General features: G+C 40.0%; 1 protein-coding gene across 3 annotated transcripts in view; it reads right to left on the reverse strand.

The window, feature by feature from the left end:
- Positions 1-1,710: 1,710 nt before the first annotated feature.
- Positions 1,711-27,387, reverse strand: part of LOC100665236 (zinc finger protein OZF-like) — a 52,006-nt gene continuing 26,329 nt past the window's right edge. For all 3 annotated transcript variants that reach the window (XM_010593266.3, XM_010593267.3, XM_023552303.2), the window contains 3 exons: positions 6,406-6,532; positions 5,251-5,401; positions 1,711-4,889 (listed from right to left, as the gene is read on the reverse strand). In XM_010593266.3, the coding sequence (XP_010591568.1) occupies positions 3,485-4,889; positions 5,251-5,401; positions 6,406-6,532 (1,683 nt within the window). In that variant the 3' untranslated portion in view covers positions 1,711-3,484. The remainder of the gene's footprint in view (positions 4,890-5,250; positions 5,402-6,405; positions 6,533-27,387) is intronic.

Genomic DNA, 27,387 nt, shown 5'->3' on the forward strand with positions numbered 1-27,387 from the left:
TGTTCACTGTTGGTGAATGCCCGAGGGTGCAGAAGGCCACCAGGACTTTCCCTGCTGTCCCTTTGGTCTCCCAGTCCAGCTCAGTCACCAGTCATTGAGAAGTGTTGCCACGTGAAGCAGGGCTGAGTGATGAGGGACGGAGTCAGAGCTAACCTGGCCGAGTTCCTGCTGGAGTTGAGTTGCTGCTGGAGTAGGGGTGGCCGCCTGGGAGACAAAGTTGCCAAGGAGGGTGTGACCAGGCAGTTACAGATTCTAAAGTTCCTGTATCACTGAGGCATGGGTGGGCGGGCAGAGGCCAGCCCAGGGAGGGAGAACCTCTGGGGCTGCAGTGACCCTGGTGAGCAGGACAAAGGCCTGCAGGAAGCACCCACGGTGGGGCTGGAGTCACCAGGACACATAAAGAGGTTTTGCAGAGCTTGGAGCATTCTCGGGTGCCAGGCTTAGGTCCTCAGATCTGTGTTTCTCCCCTCCCACACCAGGATGCCCCTCTGCTTCCCACGCTATGTCTCCTGTTGGAAGGGTCCCTCATCTTCTCCTTAGATGGTCCTGGGATCTGGGCGTAAACACCAGCACTCCAAGATGCCCTGCATGTGCCCAGCTGCATCTGAAACCTGTACAGTCAGGACTGCCCCAATATGTGGACACTGCAGTTCACAGGCGCTCCATGATGATGGGGGTCCTAAACTGGCACGTAGGTGTCCAAAATTCTGGTCCCCAACCACTTCCTTCCTGGACAGGAAAGCCCTCCTCCACGCAAAACTAACTACCCCCCCCCAAGCTGGGCCACTTGCCCCCTCTGCCTCCCAAGTCCTTTCCTGGGCTCCTCTCTCTCTGCCCGTCACCATGTGTGGTTCTGAGCCCACCAAGTGGAACCCTCCAAGAGGGCAGGTGGTCCTGTCCATTCCCAAGGAGACCTCAGTGCCACCACCACCACCAGTGCTGAGGACATGTTTGGTAGAATGGGTGCCAAGGTCTGGTCATAAAGCTCTGATGCCTACCATGGGACACATGCCCACTCGCCTGCACTCGCCTTTCAGACCCATGGAATCTGTAGGCACTAACTTTGGCACCAGGAGCCACTGAGGACTCAGGAGGGCAGCTCCCCTGAGCCCAGCCCCTTTTCTGCACCCACTGCTGGCCCCACACTTGAGGTTTCATACCTTCATTCCCTTCTTCAGGGGCAGGCATCAGTCGGTCTCTGGCCAGGGGTTAAGATGCCCCCAACAGGTGTTTCTGGTGGTGAGCCCCTGGGCCATTCTCCTCACAGGAGCTCCATAGGCCTGGAGGCAACATGAGGGTTTAGCAGAGGCCCTGAACCTGCAGCGCTCTGCAAAGGAGGGCTACTGTTCTTTGGCGCACAGCACAGGAGGTCCTTCCTTTGAATCTTATCAATGATGTGTTCCTTTGCCCTGGTGTTTTTAGACTTCTTGTTATAAGTTGTTTTTATTAAGGTGTAATTCACATAACATAAAATTAATCGTATTAACGTGAATTCCGTGACATTTAATACCATAAGTATATTGTGCAGCCATCACGTCTATCTGGTTCCAAATCATTTTCATCACCCCAAAAGGTAACCCCACATCCAGGAAGCAGGTAATTTCCATTCCTTCCTCCCTCCAGCCCCTGGCAACCACTAATCTGCTTCCTGTCTCTACGGATTTGCCACTTTCAACATTCCATATAAATGCAATAATACACCATATGGCCTTTTGTGCTCGCCTTCTTTCATTTAAAATAAAATTTTTAAGGTTTATCCATGTTGTGGTCCTTTGTCCATTTTTAAATTGGGTGTTTTGTCTCTTAAGTTTAGTTGTAAGACTTTATCTATTTTAGATATTAGGTCCTTAGCAGATACAATTTGCAAATATTTTATCCCATTCTGGCAGCTGTTTTTTCAATTTCTTGATAATATCTTTTGAGCCACAAGTTTTTAACTTCTCAATTTATCCATTTTTTTCTTTACAGCTCGTGCTCTTGGCGTCATTTCATTGCCTTGGACTCCAGAATGAGCTGTCCTTCCATGCAAATACTGCTACTCGCACTGCCATTTGAGAGTAGGACTCTTCTGTGAGCTGGTGGGAAATACGGTTAAAACTTTCTGTGCAGTTTTCTCAACAATAACCCAGGAAAAAAATCACAGCAGGTGGGAGAAGTAGATGCGATGCAAAACATGTCCGCTACAACTATGAACATACAATAATTCTGTCAATAACATTACTTTGCACACAAGGAAGGTTGAAAGAAAATACCAGAAACAAGAGTGGTGAAGTTCTAATGATTTTTGCTTTTCCATACCCTTGTGTCTGTTAAAACAAATTTTCCACAATGAGAACATATCGCTTTATACACTGATAAAATGTTGAAACTTGGTAATTAATCACAGAAAACATTTCAAAACACCAATGTGTTGATGAGACATTCTAATGAAGATAAGTTTTATATAAATAAAACACAAATTATACTTATCAAAATTCATGCCATAGAACTGAAAGTGGGTTTAAGAAGGATATTTTTCACCTTAATGTTTACATCAGAAAATATAAAGTAGAAATTAATGCCCCTGTGGATAAGGCAGTGGTAAACTCCACATTTGTAACTCTGTTAAGATTCCTCCCCTCGTATGAATTTCCTTCGGCACAAGAAGGGAAATAATATGATCAACGGTTTTTACACAATGCTTACAGTCACACAGTCTCTCCAGCATCTGAGGCCTTGAGAGAGGAGGGACACTGAAGTCTACCCTCATCTTTAACATTCACGGGATCAATCCACAGTATAATATCTCACATGTTGTCTAAGAATGGAAAAGCACACATAGACGTTTCCAGGTACCTTATATTTACATGATGTCTCTCCAGTGTCACTTCTCTCAAGTTCAGTTGGGTGAGTTAAGCAAGGCTTTTCCATGGTGCAGTGGTTAAGAGCTCAGCTGCTAAATAAAAGGTCAGCAGTCCGAATCCAACAGCCACTCCTTGGAAATCCCACAGGGCAGTTCTACTCTGTCCTATAGAGTCGCAATGAGTCAGAATCAACTCTACAACAACTCTTTTGGCTTTTTTGGTTTTTCCATATGAGTGAATTTGATTGTCTTTAAAAAGTATGTGAAGAAAACCCAAAATTTTGCCACATTCCTTACATTTCCGTGGTTTCTCTGCCATGGATCTACTTTCAGGTTTGGGAAAAGATGATGGATGAATGTTATCTAACATTACTTAAGACATACATTGTTTCTCTCCAGTATACCTACTCATGCGTTCTAAAGAATGAGGGATATCTGAAGACTTTCCACATCCCTTGCATCCATTAAAGACACTCTCCACTTTATATGCCTACAGAAGGAGGAATGACTAAAAACTTTGCCACATTACTTACATTCATACAGTTTCCTCCATTATGTCTTCTTTTGTGTTCTGTGAAATACGAAGGATGAGTAACAGGTTTCTCACATTCCTTACAACCAAAAAGTTTCTCCACTCGGAGGTTAATGATGTTCATTAAGCACTGAAGCGTGAATAAAATCTTTTCCACGTTGCTTCCATTCAAAAGCCCTCACTCCACTGTGAATTCTTGCATGTCTACTGAGGGATGAGGAGTCAGTAAAGGTTTTCGCACATTCCTTACATTGATAAGGCCTCTCTCCACTGTGAGTTCTTATATGTCTAATGAGGTGTGAAGAACGACTAAATACTTTCCCGCACTCCATACATCCATAAGGCCTCTCTCCACTATGAGTTCTTATATGTTTAGTGAGGTTTGAGAAATGACTAAAGGCTTTTCCACATTCCTCACATTCATAAGGCTTCTCTCCAGTGTGAACTCTTATATGGGTAGTGAGGGCTGAGGAATTACTAAAGACTTTCCCACATATCTTACATTCATAAGGCCTCTCGCCACTGTGAGTTCTTATATGTGTAATAAGAGATGAGGACTGACTAAACACTTTCCCACATTCCTTACATTCATAAGGCCTCTCTCCACTGTGAGTTCTTACATGTGTAGTGAAAGCTGAGGAACCACTAAAGGCTTTCCCACATTCCTTACATTCATAAGGCCTCTCTCCACTGTGAGTTCTTATATGTGTAGTGAGGGATGAAGAAATACTAAAAGCTTTCCCACATTCCTTACATTCATAAGGCCTCTCTCCACTGTGAATTCTTATATGTGCAGTGAGGGATGAAGAATCACTAAAGGCTTTCCCACATTCCTTACATTCATAAGGTCTCTCTCCACTATGAGTTCTTATATGTCTCGTGAGGGCTGAGGAATTAGTAAAGGCTTTTCCACATTCCTTACATTCATAAGGCCTCTCTCCACTGTGAATTCTTACATGTGTAGTAAGAGATGAGGGATCACTAAAGGCTTTCCCACATTCCTTGCATTCATAAGGTTTCTCTCCACTGTGAGTTCTTATATGTGTAATGAGGGCTGACGAATGACGAAAGGCTTTGCCACATTCTTTACATTCATAAGGCTTATCTCCATGAAATTTTTTATGTAAAGTGAGTGATGAGGGACAGATTTTCCAACATTCTTTATATTCACTCTTATGACCTCTCACATGTGTCTGAAAGGATGAGAATCTACAGAAATCTCCCCCATACTGGTGATATTCATAAGGTTTCTCTCCACTAAGATTATTCACAGGAGTGCTTAGGTAATGACAACTGCAGGCTTCTCCATATTCCTTACACTGACAGGTACTGCATCCAGATCTGATACAATGCTTATGTGATGAATGATCTATGAAGACTCTTCCACTCTCAAGGCACTCTGAAGGATTTACCTCAGTAGTTCTTTTGAACACAGAAAGCTTTGGCATCTGACTGAAAGTTTTTCCACACTGATTACCTTCATTATTTTCATGGAGGTTCTCTACCATATGCCTTCTGTTAAAAATAAGAAACATGCTGTTAGAAATAAACCTGTTACCATTTCACAATTACCAAACACAGTAAACATGTATTTATTTTTTGTCCTAAACTGTATCATGTCTTAGTTTAAAAAATCTAGCAGAGATGCTACCATTACTGTCACAGATTTTCCAAAATACGGAAATTTCTCATAATTGTGTGTAAATAAAATATACTTCAAATACTCAACATACGACTCACATTTATGAAAATATCGTATTGTGAAAATTCACTGAACACAAAATTTAGAGATAGTTTATATGTTTATATTTTAATGTCATCACTCTTTCAGACTTTCTACTGAGGCACTGCTCTCTCTGGTGTAAATGTCACTCACCTCAAATAACTCTCTTGGTTGTTATGTTTGTCTTCAATGCCATGAAATTCACAGATTTCTCCTAACATGGAGGACCAGGTGTCATTCTTCATGAATCGCACTATTGTATGTTCACTGGAAAACGTTTCTCCATCACTAAGGTTTCGAGAAACTGACCCAATAATTGACGTTGTGGTTTACAATATGAAACAAAAAGGAAAGGAATGATTAGGAGGAAAAAAGCAGCTGTGCGCAAAGACAGACCTTGAGGCACTTGGCTGTTCCGGAAATTTGGCAATGGTCAAAAGGCAATTTACTAGGAAACACTTTAATGAATATTGAGAGTGACAGTGACATGGTATGTAATTAGGAGAGCAAAGTAGAAAGATATTGGACACAATGCCCACGTAATATGGAAATGGCCCATGTACATGTAACAGAAAAATGGAAAGGTATTCCTCCATGAACACAGTTGTGAGAAGACTGATTAAAGTCAGAAAAGTAAGCTCAGATATCTGTGATGTTCAGTCTCCTCAACCCAAGACTTTTTCTGACTGATTTAACCAAATCTAATTCCCTCTGCGCAGTGCTGGCCCTTCAAAGGACTGTTGCCTTCCTGGTCCTCTCTAACACAGTGGCCCTGGACAAATCCTATCTCTACTCTCCTGACATCTTTCTCTTGCTTCCACAGTAGAACAAATGGATGTAGGTGACATGGTACTCACGGAAAAAAGGCACGTTATGAGGGAACATAGTTAAGAGCAATGCATGTTTCCCTGACACTGAGGCAATACTTTGGTCTTCCGAGTCTCTGGAGATGAGCAGATGTGAATTTATTTGCAGCAAAATAATCATGTCAAATTTTGTATTAAGCACAGGTGAACTCTTTACAAGGTCCCAGACCACAAATCTTATCTATGTGACCCAAAGTGACCCCTGAAGAAAACGGTCACACGTAATGACATTTTTAACCTCAAGACTTTTAACCACAAGAGGAATAAAAACTCAGTTTAATACACAGTTTTATGGTCATGTGGAAGCTGGGATATTTAAGATCCACAGAGCATATGACCATGCCCTGTCCTATTTAACAATGCATTTCCAAATGCTGGAGCAAGGTTGATGAGCGTATTTGTACACTTATGAATAAATTTTTAAAAATGATGCCATCCTTACCTACTGAGGCCAGGTTTATGAAGGTTTCCAGCATCACATCTATGTAGAGTTTTCTCTGAGCAAGATCCAGCAAAGCCCACTCTTCCTGGGTAAAGTCCACAGCCACATCCTCAATGACCACTGAGTCCTAAAAAATCCCACATATTCTGGTTCAGCAAGGTACGATATACTCCAATGTGTGCAAAAGGATGGGTGAAGCAGACAGTCCAGGGAGAACTGAGAACTCATAGGGGTTAGACAAAAGGTTCTATGTTCTACCAAGGTCTACTCTAGGGTTTAGCCATTAGCCTCATTGGTTCACTGCCTACACTCACTTCCTCACTTTTTGTGCCCTGTCTTATAGGCTTAATAGTATTCCCAACACTCTGAGCTAAGCTTATCTCTCCATACATAACTGTGACCAATCCCAAACTTATTCTTTATCTTTATGGTCTAGAACAGTCAGAGCACCTAGCGGAAATTAGAGAAATGTTCTACAAATGAAAATCTTATTTCCACGTTCATGTCACTTCCTTGTGAAAAAAAATTTTTTTTACATCCTTCCACAAACACACCAGAACTCTCAACAAAACATGAATCACAGGATGAAAGCAGAATGAGATATTAACAACAGTGAAACACTGTAGGACTGGCAGCTCTTCCTGTTGACCATCACCATCCATGGGAGGCCCAGATGCCCATACAAACAAGCTGGCAACTCAAGGCCCCTGAGATGGTAGTGTTTTCTTGGAATAACTCCAAGTAATGAGGAGGTGACAGGATCACCTGCTGAAAATAGAATATTCTTGAAAATTATTAATTTTTAAATATCTGTCACCTATTTTTCAATAATTCAGCAGATGCATTGTCATCCTCTCTACTCCTTTCATGGAGTAAGCCAAGGGTATTGAAAAGTTAAACAGGGTTCAGGTGAGACACGAAACATGAGAATCCAGATTTCCCCACAATTATCAAACTTTTGAGGCTTGATGCTACTGTATATCACTTATTAGTGACCATCTCCTCGACAGACATACACCAGACACCCAAAGAAACACAAGCTAATGTTATAAGAGAACAAACTGCCCTCTCTTTGCAAGAACCATGATGAATGTAATCAATATCACTGAATTATTGTTGAATTGGCAAATATTTTGTTATATAAATTTTTTCCACATACCAAAAAAAAAAGGCATTTGTAATTAACTGAAGTGTAGAGGGATTAGCTGTTAAATTCCCTGTGAATCCTAAGAGGGAGAAGTTTACACACCAGACTTCTACAGGCTCTACTCCAAAAATTTTTCACATTTGCAGCTCCTGGTAGAAACATAAGCTTGACTACCCAACCTCTGACTACTGGCATCCCCTGAAATTTAGAACTGGCTTCTGTGAAACAATACAAACCCACTGGCTTCCATATATTGTAAAGAGAGAAATGGCTGCAACACTACACTTTTCATGCTAACACTGGACTGAAGAGCAGAGCAGCTATAGAACAGGAAGGCTCCTCTTCTCAGGACAGAGAATGAAGTGGGTTGCCTCGGTTCTCTCTAACCAATCCTGGTATAATGGAGTCACAATCTTTGACCCACAGCCAAAATTCAAATGTCTCCTCCATTGTAGTGGGCCAGATTACATACTTTAAAGGTATCAAAAACCCTAACATTCATTACTAAAATATATTAATGATAAAATAGTTCATTTACTGAACAACTACTGCATGTACGTGAAAGGTTCAACAAAAACCTTGACACACTAGCTTATTTATTCTCATCATTACTCTCTTAAACAGGTATTATTTCAAACAATTCATAGCTGAGGAAAGTTACAGACAATAAATCACATATTCAATGTTGCAAAATTGGAATGTTGCTGAGCTAGGGCCAGAATGCGGAGCCAACATGCCTTTGAAGCCCTAATTCCTGAAAACTACTTTTCTGTTCATATGCACTGACTCACTGAATAACAGTTTTGTTGTTATTCTGCAATGACACCATGGATGATATACAGCTCTGTTGCATACTAGGAGTGGAGATTCAATTCGGACACCCTGGAGCTCCTTCTCCTGGCAAAGCCCCGTATCTCAGGCAAGACTGCTTCCCTTCAGGCCCTTATCACTGGCTCCTTTATTTATAAAACTGATTGAATAATACTGACACAGAGCCTACTTCATGTGGGCAAAGTAGACACAGCAGTGAACAAAACAGAAACATCTGGATGCACATGGATCATAACTTCTTTGGTGTGGACAGTAAATAAAAACCAAAAAACCAAACCCGTTGCCATGGAGTTGATATAATGCCTAGTTGATAAGTTCTACAGAAAATGCAGCAAGTAAGTGGATAAGCAACAAGTAACACAAACTTATTTATCTTTAGTGAGTCAGTGCAGGGAAAAGCACAATAACCAGTTTCAAAAACACTTGATAGTGAAACCTGGCTTGGTAAGAAAAAAACATGACACTTTCATGTCTAAAAACTTGAAAGCAGCCTGTGATAATTTTGCAAACATTTATGTAGGTTTCAGATGCCCATCAGCTTCAACAAGTCCCAGTGTAGAGGTACAGGAGTCAACTCCATTGACCTTCATGCCCAGGAAAGAGAAGTTACATTGCTTATTACCAGAAATGAAAGGGTCATTAGGAATAGGCTAAACATATAAATTTGGGACACTGGAAAAATAAAAGTAGGAAAAAATTAATAGTGTAAAGAAACAAAAAGGAAAATACAAACACTATAGTAATAATATAAGCCACAAATGACTTGCAGTTGCTGGTACAATATGAAAGATGTGGCAGAGTGGGAGAAAGATGTGGCAGAGTGGGAGAAAGATGTGGCAGTCTGTTTCCATAAAGATTACAGCCTTGAAAACCCTATGGGACAGTTCTACTCTGTCTTACAGGGTAGCCATGAGTCAGAATTGACTCGGTGGCAGCAAGTTTTATATCAATAATCATTTTAAAAAATCAGTGGTCTAAATAAACCAATTAAAAGATAGAAACTACATAGCCTATAAAAAACAGTTCCTTTATTAATAGTGAAAGAAACACAAAGGGAAGATGAAATAACTCCATTAATTTCAGACAAAGCAGGCTTCAGAGCAAGGAAAATGGTCAGGGATAAATTTATTACGTGATAAAATGGTCTATTCCCTAAAAGTCAAGAGCAAGAAAAAAGATCAGGGATAAAGTGGGTCATTACATGACAAAAGGGTCAGTTCCTTAAAAATCATAACCATCTTTAACGTGTATATGCCTAAGAACAGAACACCAAGTTCTGTGAAGCAAAAACTAAGAAAACTGCAAAGACAAATAAATGAATCCACTATTATACCTGGCGACTTCAACATCCATCTATCAGCAATTGACAGATCCAGCAGGTGTAAAATCAGTAAGGACATAGCTGAAGTAGCATCATCATCAACTGACTGGATCTAATTGACACTTACGGAATATGTCAGCCAAAAGTAACAGAATACACATTTTTCTCAAGCTCACAGGGAACAGTCACCAAGAGAAACAACATCCTGAACCATAAAACACACCTTAACAAATTTAAAGATTACAAATCATCCAAACTATACTCTCAGACTGTAATGGATCTAACCTAGAAATCAGTAACATAAAGATTAGCTGGAAAATCTCAAAAATAAAACACCTCAAAATGATAGGGGACTAAGAAGCAGCCTCAAGAAAAATAAAAAGATATTTTAAACTAGGTAAAAATTAATACAGCCTATCAAAAGTTGTGAGATTCAGAGAAAACAGTGCTTAGTGGGAAATTTATAGTACTGAATGCACCTATTAAAAGGAAAGATCTAACATCAATCAATAACCTAAGCTTCCATCTTTGGAAACTAAAAAATAAGGGCAAATTAAATCCGAAGTAAGCAGAAGATAAAAATCAGCAATTAGAGAACAAATCAACAAAAATAAAAACAGGAAATCAATAAAGTCAACAGAACCAAAAGATCAATAAAATTGATAAACTTTGAGCCAGGCTAACTAAAGAAAAAAGAAAGAGGACAAATTACTAATATCAGAAACAAAAGGGAGGGCATTATTATCAATCCCACAGACATTAAAAGAATAAGAAAAGATTATTATAAACAACTCTATGCCCACAAACAATAACCTCAATAAAACAGACTAATTCCTTGGAAAACACTATCAACCAAGATGTACAAAAACAGAAATAAATCATCTGAACAGGCCTATATCTGTTAAGTAATTAAATCAATAAGTAAAAACCTTACAAAACAGAAAGCACTGAGCTCAAATGGCTTCAGTGTTGAAATCTACCAAACCAGACATTTAATGAAGAAAGTATACTAATTCTCATCTCTCTCCCAGAAAAGAGAAGCAGAAGGAATACTTTCAAACTCATTTTGAGGTCAACATTACCCAAATACCAAAAACAGACAAAAAGAAAAACTACAGAACAATAGTTGTCATGAATACAGAAGCAAACTCAACAAAATATTAGGAAATAGAATCCAACAATGCACAATTACACACCACAACCAAGTGGCATTTATTCCAGGTTTGCAAGGCTGGCTCAACATTAGAAAAGCAATTAGTGTATCACATTAACAGGCTAAAGAAGAAAATCATAGGAACAAATCAAAAGACAAAATCCAACACTCATTTATGATAAATTCTCAGCAAACTAGGAAAGAAATGTCTTCAACTTGATAAAGAACATCTATAAGAAACCTACAGTTAATACCGTAATTAGAAGTGAGAAACTAGATCCTTTCCAGCTAAGATCAGAAACAAGTCAAGATTGCTGCCCCTCACCATTCTTACCCAAAACTGTCCTACAAGTCTTAGGTAACGCACTGACAAGAAAAAGAAAGCAAAGGTATATAGACTGGTAGGGAGGAAATAAAACTTTGCTCTGACGATACAACTATTTATGTACAAAAAAAAATCCCCCAAAATCAACAAAAACTCCTGAAACTAATAATCCATCACACCAAAGCTGCAAGATAAAAAGTTAATATACTGTCTGAGGAAAAGAAAACTTTCAGTGCCGTAAGTGAGACGGGGCATAACACGCTGACTGTGCTAATTTTAATCTGGTTTCTAGACTAACAGCTATATTTTTGAGAAAACCAAGTTTTTCCTCAGTGGTCAAAACTAGGATGTGAAACCACACACCCTGGGGGTCTTGACCAAGTGACCACCTGCACTCCTCAAAATACACGTACTCATAGGAACGGTGATGTCTTGGTGCTGCTGCCAACAAGGCATTTTGCAAGGTAGGCAAAGAGAATAAATGTGAGAATCTTGTGACTATGATCTAAGCATTCTGAGAAACTATCTGTAATCCCACCAAAAACCCACTGCTGTCGAGTCGATTCCGACTCATAGCGACCCTATAAGACAGAGTAGAACTGCGCGACAGAGTTTCCAAGGAGTGCCTGGCAGATTCGAACTGCCGACGTCTTGGTTAGCAGCCGTAGCACTTAACCACTATGCCACCAGGGTTTCCTATCTGTAATCACTACTACAATTACTAATAATCCGTAACCAATCAGAGTGTGATTATTACAAAATTCATTGATTTTCCTGTATTTGCCTCCCATATGGTTTGGTTCCTATGTTTCACCCCATAAGAATACTTGTGGAAACCCTGGTAGCGTAGTGGTTAAAAGGTACGGCTGCTAACCAAGAGGTCGGCAGTTCGAATCCGCCAGGCACTCCTTGGAAACTCTGTTGCGCAGTTCTACTCTGTCTTATAGGGTCGCTATGAGTCAGAATTGACTCGACGGCAGTGGGTTTGGTTTGGTTTTTGGTAAGAATGCTTGTATAACAAAACTGCCCCAGACAACCTAGTACCATTTTTAATGGGCTAAGTAGTTCCCCGATTGCAGTTGTTTTAAACTCTTACTAAACCTCTGTTTTAACTTGAAAGAGAGTTCATGTTTTTCTCTACAATACAAATGTCAATTGCTTTCCTATATACCAAAAAATTACAACTGCCATTTAAAATTAAAAATACAGTATTGTTTATATCAGCAATAACAAGAAAAATGAAATAGTATATATTTAACAAAAGTGTAAAAGATTCACATGAAAACTACAAAATCTGATGGAAAAAATCAAAAAAGATGTAAATAATTAGAAAAATATTCCATGTTCACAGATAGGACATTCAATCTTTAAGATGCCAGTTAACCTAGCAAGTTATTGTATGGATATAAACAAACTTTTTCTAACATTTATATGAAAAGAGCAAAGCTTCAGAAAAGCCAATACAATACTGAAGAACAACAAAGTGGGGACACTAACACTACACTACTTCGAGATTTATTCTAAAGCTACAGTAATCAAAAAACTGTGGTATTGGCAAACAATAGACACGTACATCAATGGGACAGAAGAGAGAGCTCAGAAATAGACACCACACACAAAAAAACAGTCATCTGACCTATGAGAAAGGACCAAATGCCATTCAATAGAGAAAGGACAGCCTTTTTAATAAATGGTACTGGGAAAACTGAACATCCACACGACAAATAATTAAAAAAAAAAAAAAAAAGGGAATACAGACACAGACCTGCAGAAGGATATTACTTGGATCCACAATCAACATCCATGGAAGCAGCAGTCAAGAAACCAAAGGCTTCATTGCATTGGGCAAATCTGCTGCAAAAGACCTCTTTAAAGTATTGAAAAGCAAAGATGTCACCTTGAAGACTAAGGTGCACTGCACCCAAGCCATGGTGTTTTCAATCTCCTCATATGCATGTGAAAGCTGGACAATGAATAAGGAACACCAAAGGAGAGCTAATAATGCCTTTGAATTGTGGTGCTGGCAAAAAATACTGAATATACCATGGAATGCCAAAAGAACGAACAAATCTGTCTTGGAAGAAATACAACCAGAATGCTCCTTAGAAGCAAGGGTGGTGAGACTACGTCTCACATACTCTGGACATGTTAGCAGGAACAATCAGTTTCTGAAGAAGGACATCAGGCTTGATAAAGTAGAGGGCCAGCAAAAAAGAGGAAGACCCTCAACAAGATGGACTGACACACTGGCTTCAACAATGGGCTCAAGCATAGCAACGATCGAGAGGTTGGCGCAGGACCGGGCAGTGTTTCGTTCTGTTGTACATAGGGTCGCTATGAGTCAGAACTGACTCGACGGCACCTAACAACAACAACAGTGAAGTTGAGGGCAGGGAAACGAAAAGGCCCTCAAAGGGTGGACTAATACAATGGCTGCAACAATGGGCTGACGCATAGCAATGACTTTGAGGATGGCACAGGACTAGGCAGTGTTTCCTTTTGTTGCTGCTATAGGGTCGCTATGAGTCAGAACCAACTTGATGGCACCTAATAAGAACAGACAAAGACCTTACATGGTTCACAAACATTAACTTAAAATGGATCAAAAACCTAAATGTCGATACAAAACCATAAAACTCTGAGAAGAGAACATACGAGAAAACCGACATGACCTTGGATTTGGAAATGACTTTTCAGATAGAACACTGTAAGCATGATCCATGACAAAAAAAAATGGATAAAAGGGACTTCAATAAAACTAAAATCTTCTGCTCTGCCAAAGCCACTGTAAGAGAATGAAAAACAAAAGCCGCAAACTGGGAAAAGTCTTTGCAAAACACATACCTGATGCAGAACTGGTATTCAAAATATACAAAGAACACTTAAAAGTCAACAGTAACAAAAAAACCAATTACAAAATGGGCAAAAGATGTGAACAGATACTTCACCAAAGATGATAATATAGGTGACAAAAAGTATGTGAAAGACGTTCGACATCATGTATTATTTAAAAAAAAACAAAACTAAACCCGTTGCCATCAAGTTGTTTCCTACTCATAAAAAAAAAAAAAAAACTCATAGCGATGGGTTATTAGGTAATTACATATTAAAACAACAATACGATGCTTCTACACATGTATTTTTGGAACGTGAACGTGGGCAACAAAGAAGAAAAGATTGGTAGTTGGAAAATAAGGACTTGGTGACAAAAATGACTCCAGAGAGCGCATGGTAGAATTTTATAAGACCAATGACTTATTCATCACAAATACCGTTTTTTTTTTTTTTAACAACAGAAATGGAGACTATACACGCGGACCTCACCAGATGGAATACACAGGAATCAAGACAATGGAGAAGCTCAATATCATCAGAGCAAGGCCAGCAGCTGACTATGGAAGAGACCATTAACTGCTCATATGCAAGATCAAGTTGAAGCTGAAGAAAATTAAAACAAGTCCACTAGAGCTAAAATATGACCTTGAGAATATTCCACCTAAATTTAGAGATCTCAAGAATAAATCTGACACTCTGAACATTAATGGCTGAAGACAACTTGTAAGATAACAAAGAGGACATCATACATGAAGAAAGCAAAAGACCATTAAAAAGAAGGAAAAGACCAAAACAGATGTCATAAAACGCTTTGGAATTTGCTCCTGAATGTAGAGTAGCTAAAGCAAAATGAAGAAATGATGACGTAAAAGAGCTGAATGGAAGACTTCAAATGGAGGTTTCAGAAGACAAAGTAAAGTATTATAATGAAACGTACAAAGGCCTGGAGTTAGAAAACCAAAAGGGAAGAACATGCTCAGCACTTCTCAAGCTGAAAGAACTAAAGAAAAAAATTCAATCCTCAAGTTGCAATAATGAAGGATTCTATGGGGAAAATATCAAACTTTGCAGGCATCAAAAGGAGACAGAAGGAATACATACAGTCACTGTACCAAAAAGAATTGGTCGACGTTTTACCATTTCAAGAGGTAGCATATGATCAAGAACGGATGGTACTGAAGGAAGATGTCCAAGCTGCACTGAAGGCATTCACGAAGAACAAGACTCCAGGAGCTGACAGAATACCAATTGTTTCCACAGACAGATACAGTGCTGGAGGCTCTCACTCATCTATGCCAAGAAATTTGGAAGACAGCTACGTGGCCAACCGACTGAAACAGATCCATATTTGTGCCCATTCCAAAGAAAGGTGATCCAACAGAATGCAGTAATGACTGAACAGTATCACCAAAAGCACACCCAAGTAAAATTTTGCTGAAGATCATTCAAAAACGGTTGCAGCAGTACATCAACAGAAAACTACCAGATATTCAAGCTGGATTCAGAAGATGTGGCATGAGGGATATCGCTGCTGATGTCAGGTGGACCCTGGCTAAAAAAAGCAGAGAACAAAAAAAAGATGTTTACCTGCATTTCACTGGCTATGCAAAAGCATTCAACTATGTGAATCATAACAAATTACGGGTAACACTGCAAGGAATGGGAATTCCAGAAGACTTAACTGTACTCATGAGAAACCTGTACATAGACCAAGAAGCAGTTGTTCGAACAGAACATGAGGATACTACATTGGTGAAAATGAGTAAAGGCGTACATCAGGGCTGTATACTTTCACCACACGTACTCAATCTGTATGCTCAGCAAGTAATCCGAAAAGCTGGGCTATACGAAGAACACAGAATCAGGATTGAGGAAAACTCATTAACAACCTGCAATATGCAGATGACACATATTGCTTGCTGAAAGCAAAAAGGACTTGAAGCACTAACTGATGAAGATCAAAGACTACAGCTTTCAGTATGAATTACACCTCAACATAAGGAAAACAAAAATCCTCACAACTAGACCAACAAGCACTACCGCGATGGAAAAAATACCGAAGTCCTCGAGGATTTCATTTTTACTTGGATCCACAATCAACACTCAGGGAAGCAGAATCAAGAAATCAAACAACACATTAAACCAAAAAACCAAAACAACACATTACACTGGGCAAATCTGCTGCAAAAGACGTCTTTGAAATGTTGAAAAGGAAAGATGTCACTTTGAGGACTAAGGTGTGTCTGACCCAAGCCATGGTATTTTCAATTGTGCCCTATGCATGGGGAAAGCTGGACAATGAATTAAGAAGACCAAGGAAAAACTGATCCCTTTGAATTATGGCGTTGTTGAAGAATATTGAATATATCACGGACTGCCAAAAGGATGAACAAATCTGTCATGGAAGGAGTACAGCCAGAGTGCTCCTTGGAAGCGAGAATCGCAAGACTTCACCTCACATACTCTGGATGTGTTATCAGGCAGGACCAGTCCCTCAAAAAGGACATCATGCTTGGTAAGGTAGCTAGTCAGTGAAAAAGAGGAAGACTATGGACAAGATGGACTGACACACAAGCTGCAACAATGGGCTCAAGCATAACGATTGTTATGATGGCACAGGACTGTGCAGTGTTTTATTCTGTTGTTACCAGGGTGGCTGTGAGTCGGAAGTGACTCAACAGCAACTAACAACCACAATAAATACGTATTGTTATGGTTGTTCGGGGCTGTCAATTCTGACTCAGGGTGACCCCACGTGTAGAGAGTACAACTGCTTCATACAGTTTTCAAGGCGTATCTGTTTTCAAAAGCAGATCATCAGGCCTGTCTTCTGAGGTGCCTTGGGTGGGTTCGAACCCCCAGCCTTTCAGCTAGTAGTCGAGTGCCTAACCATTTGCGTCACCCAGGGACTCCTACAAATGTATTAGAATGGTTAAAATCCAAACCAGTGACAATGCTAATTGTTGTTGAGGATGTGGAGCAACAGAATTTCTCAGTGCGAAATGCTACAGCCAGAGTACAAAAGAGTTCGACAGTTTCTCCCAAAACTGAACATACTCTTACCACACAATCCAGTAACTGTACTCCTTTGTCTTTATCCAAATGAGCTGAAAACACATGTCCACACAAATTTCTGCACAAAAATATTTGTAGCAACTTTATGCATAATCGCCAAATTATGCCAAGATGCCCTTCTGTGGCAATATGAGCCCGTTTATGTAGCCTCTTGCCTTGGTTCTTTGGAAAAACACCTTGGGACATTTTCCCCCAAGCCCCAGGAGTTAACCTATGCCCGAGTTTTCTACCTCAGAGAGTCCATTACTTTTGTCCAGGTTGACGGACATTTCCTGGGTATGCTGTAAACAAATCAATGGTTTGATAACTTTTGTCTAGCCCTGAGCTCCCATCTGCCCTTTGACTGGTCTATTTTACACACCTTGCAGGGACTGGTCAGTTTGCTATGCAAGTTGAATGACTTGCAGACCACCAAGGGGATTGCTAAATTTGCAGTCCTGCTGGGAAGGCCATGCCTTGAAATTGACAAGGAGTTTGCTTATATAAGCAGTCAACCCCACACAGGTTTTAGATCAGTGAGGAGAGAGAAGAGTGAAGAAGCAGCAGAAGCAGAGAAGACTCCTTGAAGAACCGTAACATGGATCAAGGGTTGTAACACTGAAAACAGCAAGAGACCTGGAAGAGGCCCTGGAGTACAGTCAGCAGTGACAGCCTCAAAAGGGGCCCTGTATCACAGCTGGAAGCGACAAGTCCAGAAGGGGCCCAGGAGGAGAGCTGGTGGTGATGGCAGAAACCTACTGCTAGGAAAGCAGCGAAAATAGCTAAGAAAGCTGCTATAGTGGCTATGAGCTGTGGGTCACTTAGCAGTGGAGAGGCCAACAGGAAGGAGCCTGAAAGCAGAGAGAGAAGCCTGCATGGCTGAGAGGTAGGGTGCATGACTGAGAGGAGGCCTTCCCTAAGGGAGCTGAGAGCAGACCTGTCCTGAGGGGGCTCAGAAGAGGCCTGCAAGAAGAGAAGTGGCACGCACAACCACAAGGAGGTCTGCGCAGCTAAGAAAGGGCGTGCATGCCAGGGAGAGCAGCCAGGAGGAGCTGAGATAGCTGTCCTGTACTGTGGAAAGGATAGATGTGCCTCTTGATTCTGAGGAGCCTTCCAGACCTTGCCTACATGCTTCCTGATCCTCAGTTGTAGCCTGTTAATCCTGACCCCAAGATATACTCTGCTAGTTCTTTAATAAACCACTTAACTGTAAGTATGGTCTTTGAGTTCTGTGTGGCCACTGCAACTCATTACCCAGCAGAGATGAGGAGAGTGCTGTAGGGGGAACGGCAGGTTTCAGAAATAGCTAAGAAGTTGGAGAGTGGAGGTATGTCTGACTTCCACCCCACAGGAATCAACTTTGTGCTGATCCTGGTTCTCAGCCCTAAGAAATATAGATGAGGTGTGACTCTGCTGCTGCTAACACTACTACTACGTATCAATGACACTGATTGATTTTCTAGTGCTGAACCACCCCTGCATTCCTGGAATGAATCCCACTTGATCATCACGTATAATCCTTTTAATATACTTCTGTATTCAGTCTGCTAATATTTTGTTGAGGGTTTTTGTATCAATATTTATCATTTATTGATAAATATCATTTATTGATCTGTAGTTTTACCTTTTTTTGGTGGGGGATGTCTTCATCTGCTTTTGGTGTCAAGGTGATGTTAGCCTCATGGAATTGAGAGAAAATTCTCTCCTTTTCTATTATCTGGAACAGTTTTCTTTGGGGGGGTTTTGATTACTTTTTTGATCTCTTCACTTTTTGTAAGTCTGTTTAGGTCTACTACTTCTTGTATTAGTGTAGGAAGTTTGTGTGTATAAGAGTTTGTCCACTTCATCTATGTTGTCAACTTTATTTGGCATACAATCGTTCGCTTAAAAAAAAAAAAACCACAAACATGGCACTACAGACAGAAACACCATGCTGACCCTCGACAGCGAAGACCTGAAAAACTAAGCACAACTGAGACAAATGTCAATCCTGGAACGCTAAATGTCAAATGAAGAGATACAGAACTCAGTCAAGCCCCAAAGGAATAAGAAACCGACAGAGAACAGAGACCGAGGAGAGATACGAGCAGAGGTCCCCAACAGCTAATGCAGAACTGATTTGCCATCTTGGACTCCTGTCGGAGATTGGTGGACAGGGAGCACGGGAAAGCAGCTTCACGAAGCTCCCAGAAGGAGACAGGGCACCCAGTAACTAGTGGTGGATGCTTTCCCACCCCTTATTTTTCTTCTCCCCTGCTGAGCCCCTCCCACTTTCTAGCTGGCAGCATTCGTTCAGCTAGCTGAGAGCTACGGGCCCTGTGCCACCGCTTGGATTCATCCCGCCCACACTGAAGAATGGCAAGACAGGGAATATGGGAAAGCGGCTCCACAGAGCTCCCAAAAGGACACAGAATATCTGGTAACCAGAGATACATGCTTTCCTACCGTCCACACTTCTGCCCTACCTCCCCTGCTCAGCTCCCACCACTTCCTAGCTAGAAACAGTTGCTCAGCCAGCTGAGAGCTGCAGACTCAGTGCTGCCACTTGGATTCGCCCTGCCCACATTGAAAAATGGCAGACGGGAGTACAGGAAAGCAGCTCCATAGAGCTCCCAACAGGAGACAGCACCTGGTAACCAGAGGTACATGTTTTCCTACCCCTCACCCTTCTTCCCCCCTACTCAGCCTCCACCACTTCCCACCCACAGTATCTTGGCCGGGAGGTACAAGCTTCAGCTCTGTGCCACTTGGATTTGCTCTGCCCATGCTGGCTGGCTCTCTCAGTCCCATTTCTTTGTTGCTGGTATTGTTTTTCTCCACTTCTTTTGGATTCTTCTCTGTCTCTTACCTCCTCCCCCTCCTTTCTACAGAACACCCTGCTCCGTGTGACAGCTTTGCTTCTTCTTGAAAGGCTGTGAAGCACCGCTTAGCTGGGGAACTGCTCCCCTGGTCCTAGCCATCACATTGGTCGGATCCCCAGGGCCTTTTATGCTTTGTTTCATTTGTGCTTGATTAGTTTTGTTCCATTCTGTTTTGTTTTGCTTTGATTTTCTTTTTCTTATCACACCTTGAGAGCCCCCTCTAGCTGTGTTGTACTGTACAGCTTGGGAGGCACTTCCTCAGTCTGCACAGCCGCACCAGGGGAATCCCTAGGGGCTTTTTTCTTTTTCTTTTAATTTTTATTCATTTCTTTTTCTTTTCCTCTTTCTCTTTTTTCCTTTTTGTTTTACTCCATTTCTTGGTTTCTCTCCACTCCAACAACAAGCTCCCTTAGTACTTTTTTTTCAATCGGTTTTTTGGCTCCTCTTTCTCCTCTCTATCCTCTTTCCCTGGAAACCCTGGTGGCATAGTAGTTAAGTGCTATGGCTGCTAACCAAGAGGTCAGCAGTTCGAATCCACCAGGCGCGCCTTGAAAATTCTGTGGGGCAGTTCTACTCTGTCCTATAGGGTCGCTATAAGTCGGAATCGACTCAATGGCAGCAGGTTTGGGGTTTTTTTTTAATCCTCTTTCCCACACCCATCTTAATTCCACACACCACATCCTCCCTCCTCCTTCCTATCTACCTGCACCATGCAGCACAGGCTCAGCCTACCAGAACCTGCCCTTCACTGATTCCTGGCCCACCCTACTGGCCCTAGTACCAGCCACAAACAAGCCGTCCCAGCCCCTCTCGTTCAGCTGAACCTGCCCAGCTGCACCATGGCTGAGTGACTGGCCTGCCCATTCGACACAGAGGTGAAAAGTAACGCGCCCACAGATGAGCAAACAACAAAGAATGCACAGCCCACCTGCTCAGACATAACCAAATCAAAAAAGAAAAAAAAAAAAAAGGGCAGGGAGAAACAAATGTACAATCAATAAACGAAAATAATTACTGAATGTCCCAAAGACAGCAGACAATATCAAAACATATTTAAAAAACAGGACAAGAAAGTTCCAGTAGACATCCAAAATAAAACATCAGATGACTTTCCAGGAGAAAAAAAAGGCACAAGAACTACATGATCAGGAATTCAAATCTCTACTATTCAGAGCTATCTAAGAGTTGAAGCAAAAAGCAGACAAAAATGAGGAAAAAATAGACAAATTCATGGAACAGTCACACAAATTCATGGAAAATACAAATCAAAAATATGGAAGAATTCAGGAAAATGATAAAGCAACAAAATGCCAAGATAAATTCACAACTAGAAATCATAAAAAAACAACAATTAGAAATCCAAAAGATAAACAAGATTTCAGAAATGGACACTGCCATAGAAAGGCCAAGGAACAGGTATGAAACAAAAGAAGACAGGATCAGCGAAATTAAAGAGAATAATTTGGATACAACTTTGAGGAAAAATCAGAAAAAAGAACAAAGAAAAATGAAAATCCTGAGATGTATGTGGGACACAATCAAAAGCAAAAAATTTGTGAGTTCTCGGAGTTCCAGAACAGGGGGAAAAAATGGAAAACACAGAGAGGATCACTGAAGAACTGCTGACAGAAAACTTCCCTAATATCATGAAAGATGAAAAGCTGACCGTCCAAGAAGCTCAATGAACCCCGTATAGGACAGGCCCAAAAAGAAAATCACCAAGACATATCATAATCACACTCACTAAAACCAAAGACAAAGACAGAATCCAGAGAGCAGCTCAAGAAAAATGAAAAGTCACATACAAAGGGGAAACAAGAAAACTAAGAACTGATTATCTGGCAGAAACCATGCAGGCAAGAAGGCAATGGGATACCACATATAAAACCTTGAAAGAAAAAAATTGCCAATCAAGAATAAAATATCCTGCAAAACTCTCATTCAAATGTGATAGTGAAATAAGGATGTTTCCAGATAAATAGAAACTAATGGGATACGTAAAAAGCAAATGAAACTTAAAACAATTATTAAAAGGAGTCCTTTCATTTGAGAACAAACAACATCAGACCACAACCTGAATCTAGGATGAAAAAGATCGTACCGGCCAGATACCAACCTAGGAAATGAACTTTCAAGGACTATCTAAAGCCAAAAGAATTACAAGGAACCAGAAAGATTAACCTGTAAATGACAACAATGTGAGAACAATAAAAGAGAGAATAAATGATGTAAGTATAGAATGCTCTAATGGAGAGGAAGACAAGCCGATACCAAGTAACAACAGACTGGTTCAAACCTAGGAAGATGAGAGTAAATTTCAAGGTAATCACAAAGAAAGTTAACAAACCTACTTAACAAAATAAAAAAGAAAGATACAGCGTCAGTAAAAAACAAAATCTACAAAAAAAAAAAAAAATCCACAAACAAAAGGAATTCAGCACAGGAGAGTAAGAGGAACAAAGAAAACGTCAGCACCACAAAAAAAGCACTACAAAATGAGAGCAATAAACTCAAAACCTATCAATAAGTACACTGAATGCAAATGGCCTAAACACACCCATAAAGAGAGAGTGACAGAATGGATAAAAATAACATGATCCATCAATATGCTATACACAAGAGACACACCTTAGAAACAAAAACCTAAGTTTATTAAAAATCAAAGGATGGAAGAAAATGAATCAAGCAAACAGCTACCAAAAAAGAGCAGGAGTAGCAATACTAATCTCAGATAAAACAGACTTTAAAACAAAATCCACCATAAAAGACAAAGAAGGGCACTATATAATGATTAAAGGGATGATCCATCATGAAGACTTAACCATAATAAACATCTATGCACCCAATGACAAGGCTCAAAAATACATAAAACGAACTCTAACAGCATTGAAAAGGGAAACTGACAGTTCCACAATATAGTAGGAGACTTTAACACACCACTCTCAGTAAAGAACAGAACATCTAGAAAGAAACTCAACAAAGATACAGAACAGCCAAAGGACACAATCAACCAACCTGACCTGACAGACATATACGGAACACTCCACCCATCAGCTGCAAAGTACACATTCTTTTCCGGTGCACATGAAACATTCTCAAGAATAGACCACATCCTGGGCCACAGAGCAACCCTCAACAAAATCCACAACACTGAAATAATATAAAATATCTTCTCTGACCACAACACCATCGAAGTAGAAATTAACAACAGGAAGAGCAAGGAAAAAAAAATCAATTACATGGAAACTGAATAACACCCTGCTTAAAAACCACTAGGTAATAGAAGAAATCAGAGATGGAATTTAAAAATTCCTAGAATGAAAACATGTCAAACCAAAACCTTTGGGAGACAGCAAACGCAGTCCTCGGAGGTCAATTTATAGCAAAAGATGCACATATCAAAAAAGAAGGGACAAAATCAAAACATCAGCTACACAACTCAAACAAACAGTAAAGGAATAGCAAAAGAAGCGCAAAACCACCAGAAGAAAGGAAATGGTAAAGGTCAGAGTAGAAATAAATGAAATAGAGAATAGTAAAACAATAGAATCAACAAAACCAAATGTTGGTTCCTTGAAAGGATCAACAAATCAACAAACCACTGGCTAAATTAACAAAAGAAAAACTGGAGAGGGCACAAATAACCCAAATAAGAAATGACATGGGGGTAGCACAACAGACTCAGCTGAAATAAAAAGGATTATGACAAAGTATTATAAAAAACTATACTCCAACAAATTTGAAGACCTAGAGGCAATGGACAATTTTCTATAAACACACTATCTACCTGAGCTAATACAAACCAATGGTGAAAATCTGAACAGACACATCACAAGAGAAGAGACTGAAAAGGTAATTTAAAAAAAAAAAAAAAAGCTCCCAACAAAAAAAAGCCCTGGCCCAGATGGTTTCACTGAAGATTTCTACCAAACTTCCGCAGAAGAGCTTACACCTACTCAAACTATTTCAAAACACAGAAAATGAAGGAATACTTCTGAATTCATTCTATGAAGCCAGCATAACCCTGATACCAAAACCAGGCTAAGACACCACAAAAAAAGAAAATTACAGAACAATATCTCTCATAAATATACATGTAAAAATTCTCGATAAAATTCTAACCAAAAGAATTCAGCATCATGTCAAAAAATAATACACCACTACCAACTAGGATTCATTCCAGGTATGCAAGGATGGTTCAACACTAGAAAATCAATCAACGTAATCCACCACATAAATAAAAGAATCACATGGTCCTCTCAATCGATGCAGAAAAGACATTCAACAAAGTCCAATACCCATTCCTGATTAAAAACTCTCAATAAAATAGGTATAGAAGGGAAAATCCTCAATATAATAAAGGGCATCTATGCAAAACCAACAGCCAACATCATTCTTAATGGAGAAAGGCTGAAAACACTCCCCTTGAGAATAGGAACAAGACAATGATGCCCTTTATCATCATTCCTATTTAACACTGTGATGGAGTCCTAGCCAGAGCAGTAAGGCAAGTAAAAGAAATAAAAAGCATCCAAATCGCTAATGAAGAAGTAAAACTGTCCCCATTTGCAGGTGACATGATACTATACATAGAAAACCCCTAAGACTCCACAAGAAAATTTACTGGAATTAAAAGAAAGATTTGGCAGAGTGACAGGACACAAGACAAACATACAAAAATCAGTTGGATTCTTATACACCAATAAATAGAATCATGAAAAGGAAATCGGGAAAACAATACCATTTACAATATCCCATAAAAAAATAAAATACTTAGGAATAAATCTAACCAGAGATGTAAAAGACCTATACAAATAAAACTACAAAACACTACTGCAAGAAACCAAGAGATCTACATAAATGGAAAAACGTACCATGCTCATGGGTACATATACTCAACATTGTGAAAATGACAATTCTACCCAAAGCCATTTACAAATACAATGTAATACCGACCCAAATACCAAACATTCTTTAAAGAGACGGAAAAACTAATCATTAACTTTATATGGAAAGGGAAGAGGTCCTGGATAAGCAAAGCACTACTGAAGAAGAAGAATAAAGTAGGAAGACTCTCACTACCTGACCTCAGAACCTAGTATACAGCTACGGTAGTCAAAACAGCCTGGTACCGGCACAATGACAGATACATGGACCAATGGAACAGAATAGAGAACCCAGCTGTAAAACCATCCACCTATCGTCACCTGATCTTCAACAAGGGCCCAAAGTCCATCAAATGAGGAAAAGACAGTCTTTTTAACAATGGTGCTGGCAAAACTAGACGTCCATCTGAAAAAAAATGGAACAGGACCCATACCTCAAACCATACACAAAAACTAATTCAAAATGGATCAAAGACCTAAAAAAAAAACCAAACTCGTTGCCGTCGAGCCAATTTCAACTCATAGCGACCCTATAGGACAGAGCAGAACTGCCTCATAGAGTTTCCGAGGAGCGCCTGGTAGACTCAAACTGCTGACCTTTTGCTTAGCAGCCATAGCACTTAACTACTACGCCACCAGAGTTTCCCAAAGACCTAAATACAAAGCCAAAAACTATAAAGTTCGTAGAAGAAAAAAGAGGATCAACACTGATACACGGCATTGACAGGACAGAAACCATAACCAACAACATACAAACTCCAGAAGATAAACAAGAGAACTAGGATCTTCTAAAAATTAAACATTTACGCTCAGCAAAAGAGTAAAAAGAGAACCTACAGACTGGGAAAATATTTCTGGCTATTACAAATCAGGTAAAGGTCTAATCTATAAAATCTATAGGAAAATCCAGCACCTCTACAACAAAAAGACAATCCAATTAAAATACAGGCAAAGGAAATGACCTGAGGCTTCAGCAAAGATGACATTAAGGCAGCTAACAGACACATGAGGAAATGCAATCACCAACCATTAAACCAAAAACCAAACCAAAACCATTGCCATCGAGTTGATTCCAACTCACAGCGATCCTATAGAACAACTGCCCCATACGGTCTCCAAGGAGCAGCTGGTGGATTTGAGCTGCTGACCTTCTGGTTACCAGCCAAATGCTTAACCACTGTGCCACCAGGGCCCCACTAAAGGAGATATCTGTCCATCTGAAAAGGCGATTGTTAAATTTTTCTGAATTATTAATTCAGAAGGCAGTTTTCTAAAACTGCCATAACTTTTTTGTTTTTAATTTTGGCAAAAATATATACAACATATCAAAATCTGTGGCACACAGCAAAAGCAGTGCTCAGAGGGAAGTTCGTAGTGGTAAATACCTATATTAAAAAAGAAGAAAGACTACTAATCAAAAACCTAACTGAAATACTTGAGGAATTAGAAACAAAAGAACAATCCAAACCCGCACCAACCAGAAGGAAGGAGATAACAAAGATCAGGGCAGAGAGAAATACAGAACAGAAAAACTATAGAAAAAAAATCAGCAAAAGCCGACATTTGGCTTTTTGAAAGGATCTATAAAACTGACAAACCTTTAGCTAAACAAATAAAAAAAAAAAAAGGAGAAAACTCAGAAATTAGAAATGAAAATGGGGACATTACAACAGGGCCTAATGAAATAAAAGCAGTCCTTACAGAATGCTATGACAATTGTTTTTGCTTCTCTGTGTACCACAAATTTTGGTATGTTGTATATATTTTTGTGAAATTTTGAAAGAAAAAAAATGTCATAGCCGTTCCGGAAAACTAATACAATTACCTTCTGAATTAATTCAGAATAATTTAACAGCCATCCTTTCATATGGACAAGTACCTCCTTTAGTCTTAGCCCCCTACAAAGGCACTGGTTGTTGAGTCTATGGGTTTAGTGGGACCATCAATTTTGGATCATATTGTTCCAGAATTTCCTTCTTTACGTTTCAGCATTGTGACTGCCTTATGTTAAGGGCTACCACAAGAAGCAGCAGTAAAGACGAATTAGTGTCGTTAGTAAAGATTTTGTGAAGACACCTCAACAATCCACCACTCAATCTCTCCCATGTGGAAAACGAAATTATTTTATTTCCTTTTTTAACTTGGGTACTAGGACTCTTAGAACCAAATCTTCAACTCACCAGTAGTAAATATCTAACACTTTCTGGTCTCTATTTCTAGATTCTAACGCTTGCCACTCCACCCAAATCCCAGGGATCTTGACACTGTGTCTTGATTTCAATTTTTCCTCATCCTAGTATTTATGTCCTGTAAGACAGTAGTAGCACCTAAAGTCCTTTAACTTCAGGAGGAGGAGAAAGAATCATCACCACCGTAAAGCTTATAGTGATGACACGAAGGTCAGAAATATCTCCATTCTCCAACCTTTTTACCAATTCCGACAGCAGCTATCCCGACCACGGCACCCTCTACTTTCCTGGGTTCGATAACGTGTTGCAGTGGTCACACAGAACTTGCAGATCATACTTAACAGTTAAGTGATTTATTAAGGAAGTAACAGGATACAAAT

Source organism: Loxodonta africana, chromosome 3 (assembly GCF_030014295.1).
Source record: "Loxodonta africana isolate mLoxAfr1 chromosome 3, mLoxAfr1.hap2, whole genome shotgun sequence".
Taxonomy (NCBI): domain Eukaryota; kingdom Metazoa; phylum Chordata; class Mammalia; order Proboscidea; family Elephantidae; genus Loxodonta; species Loxodonta africana.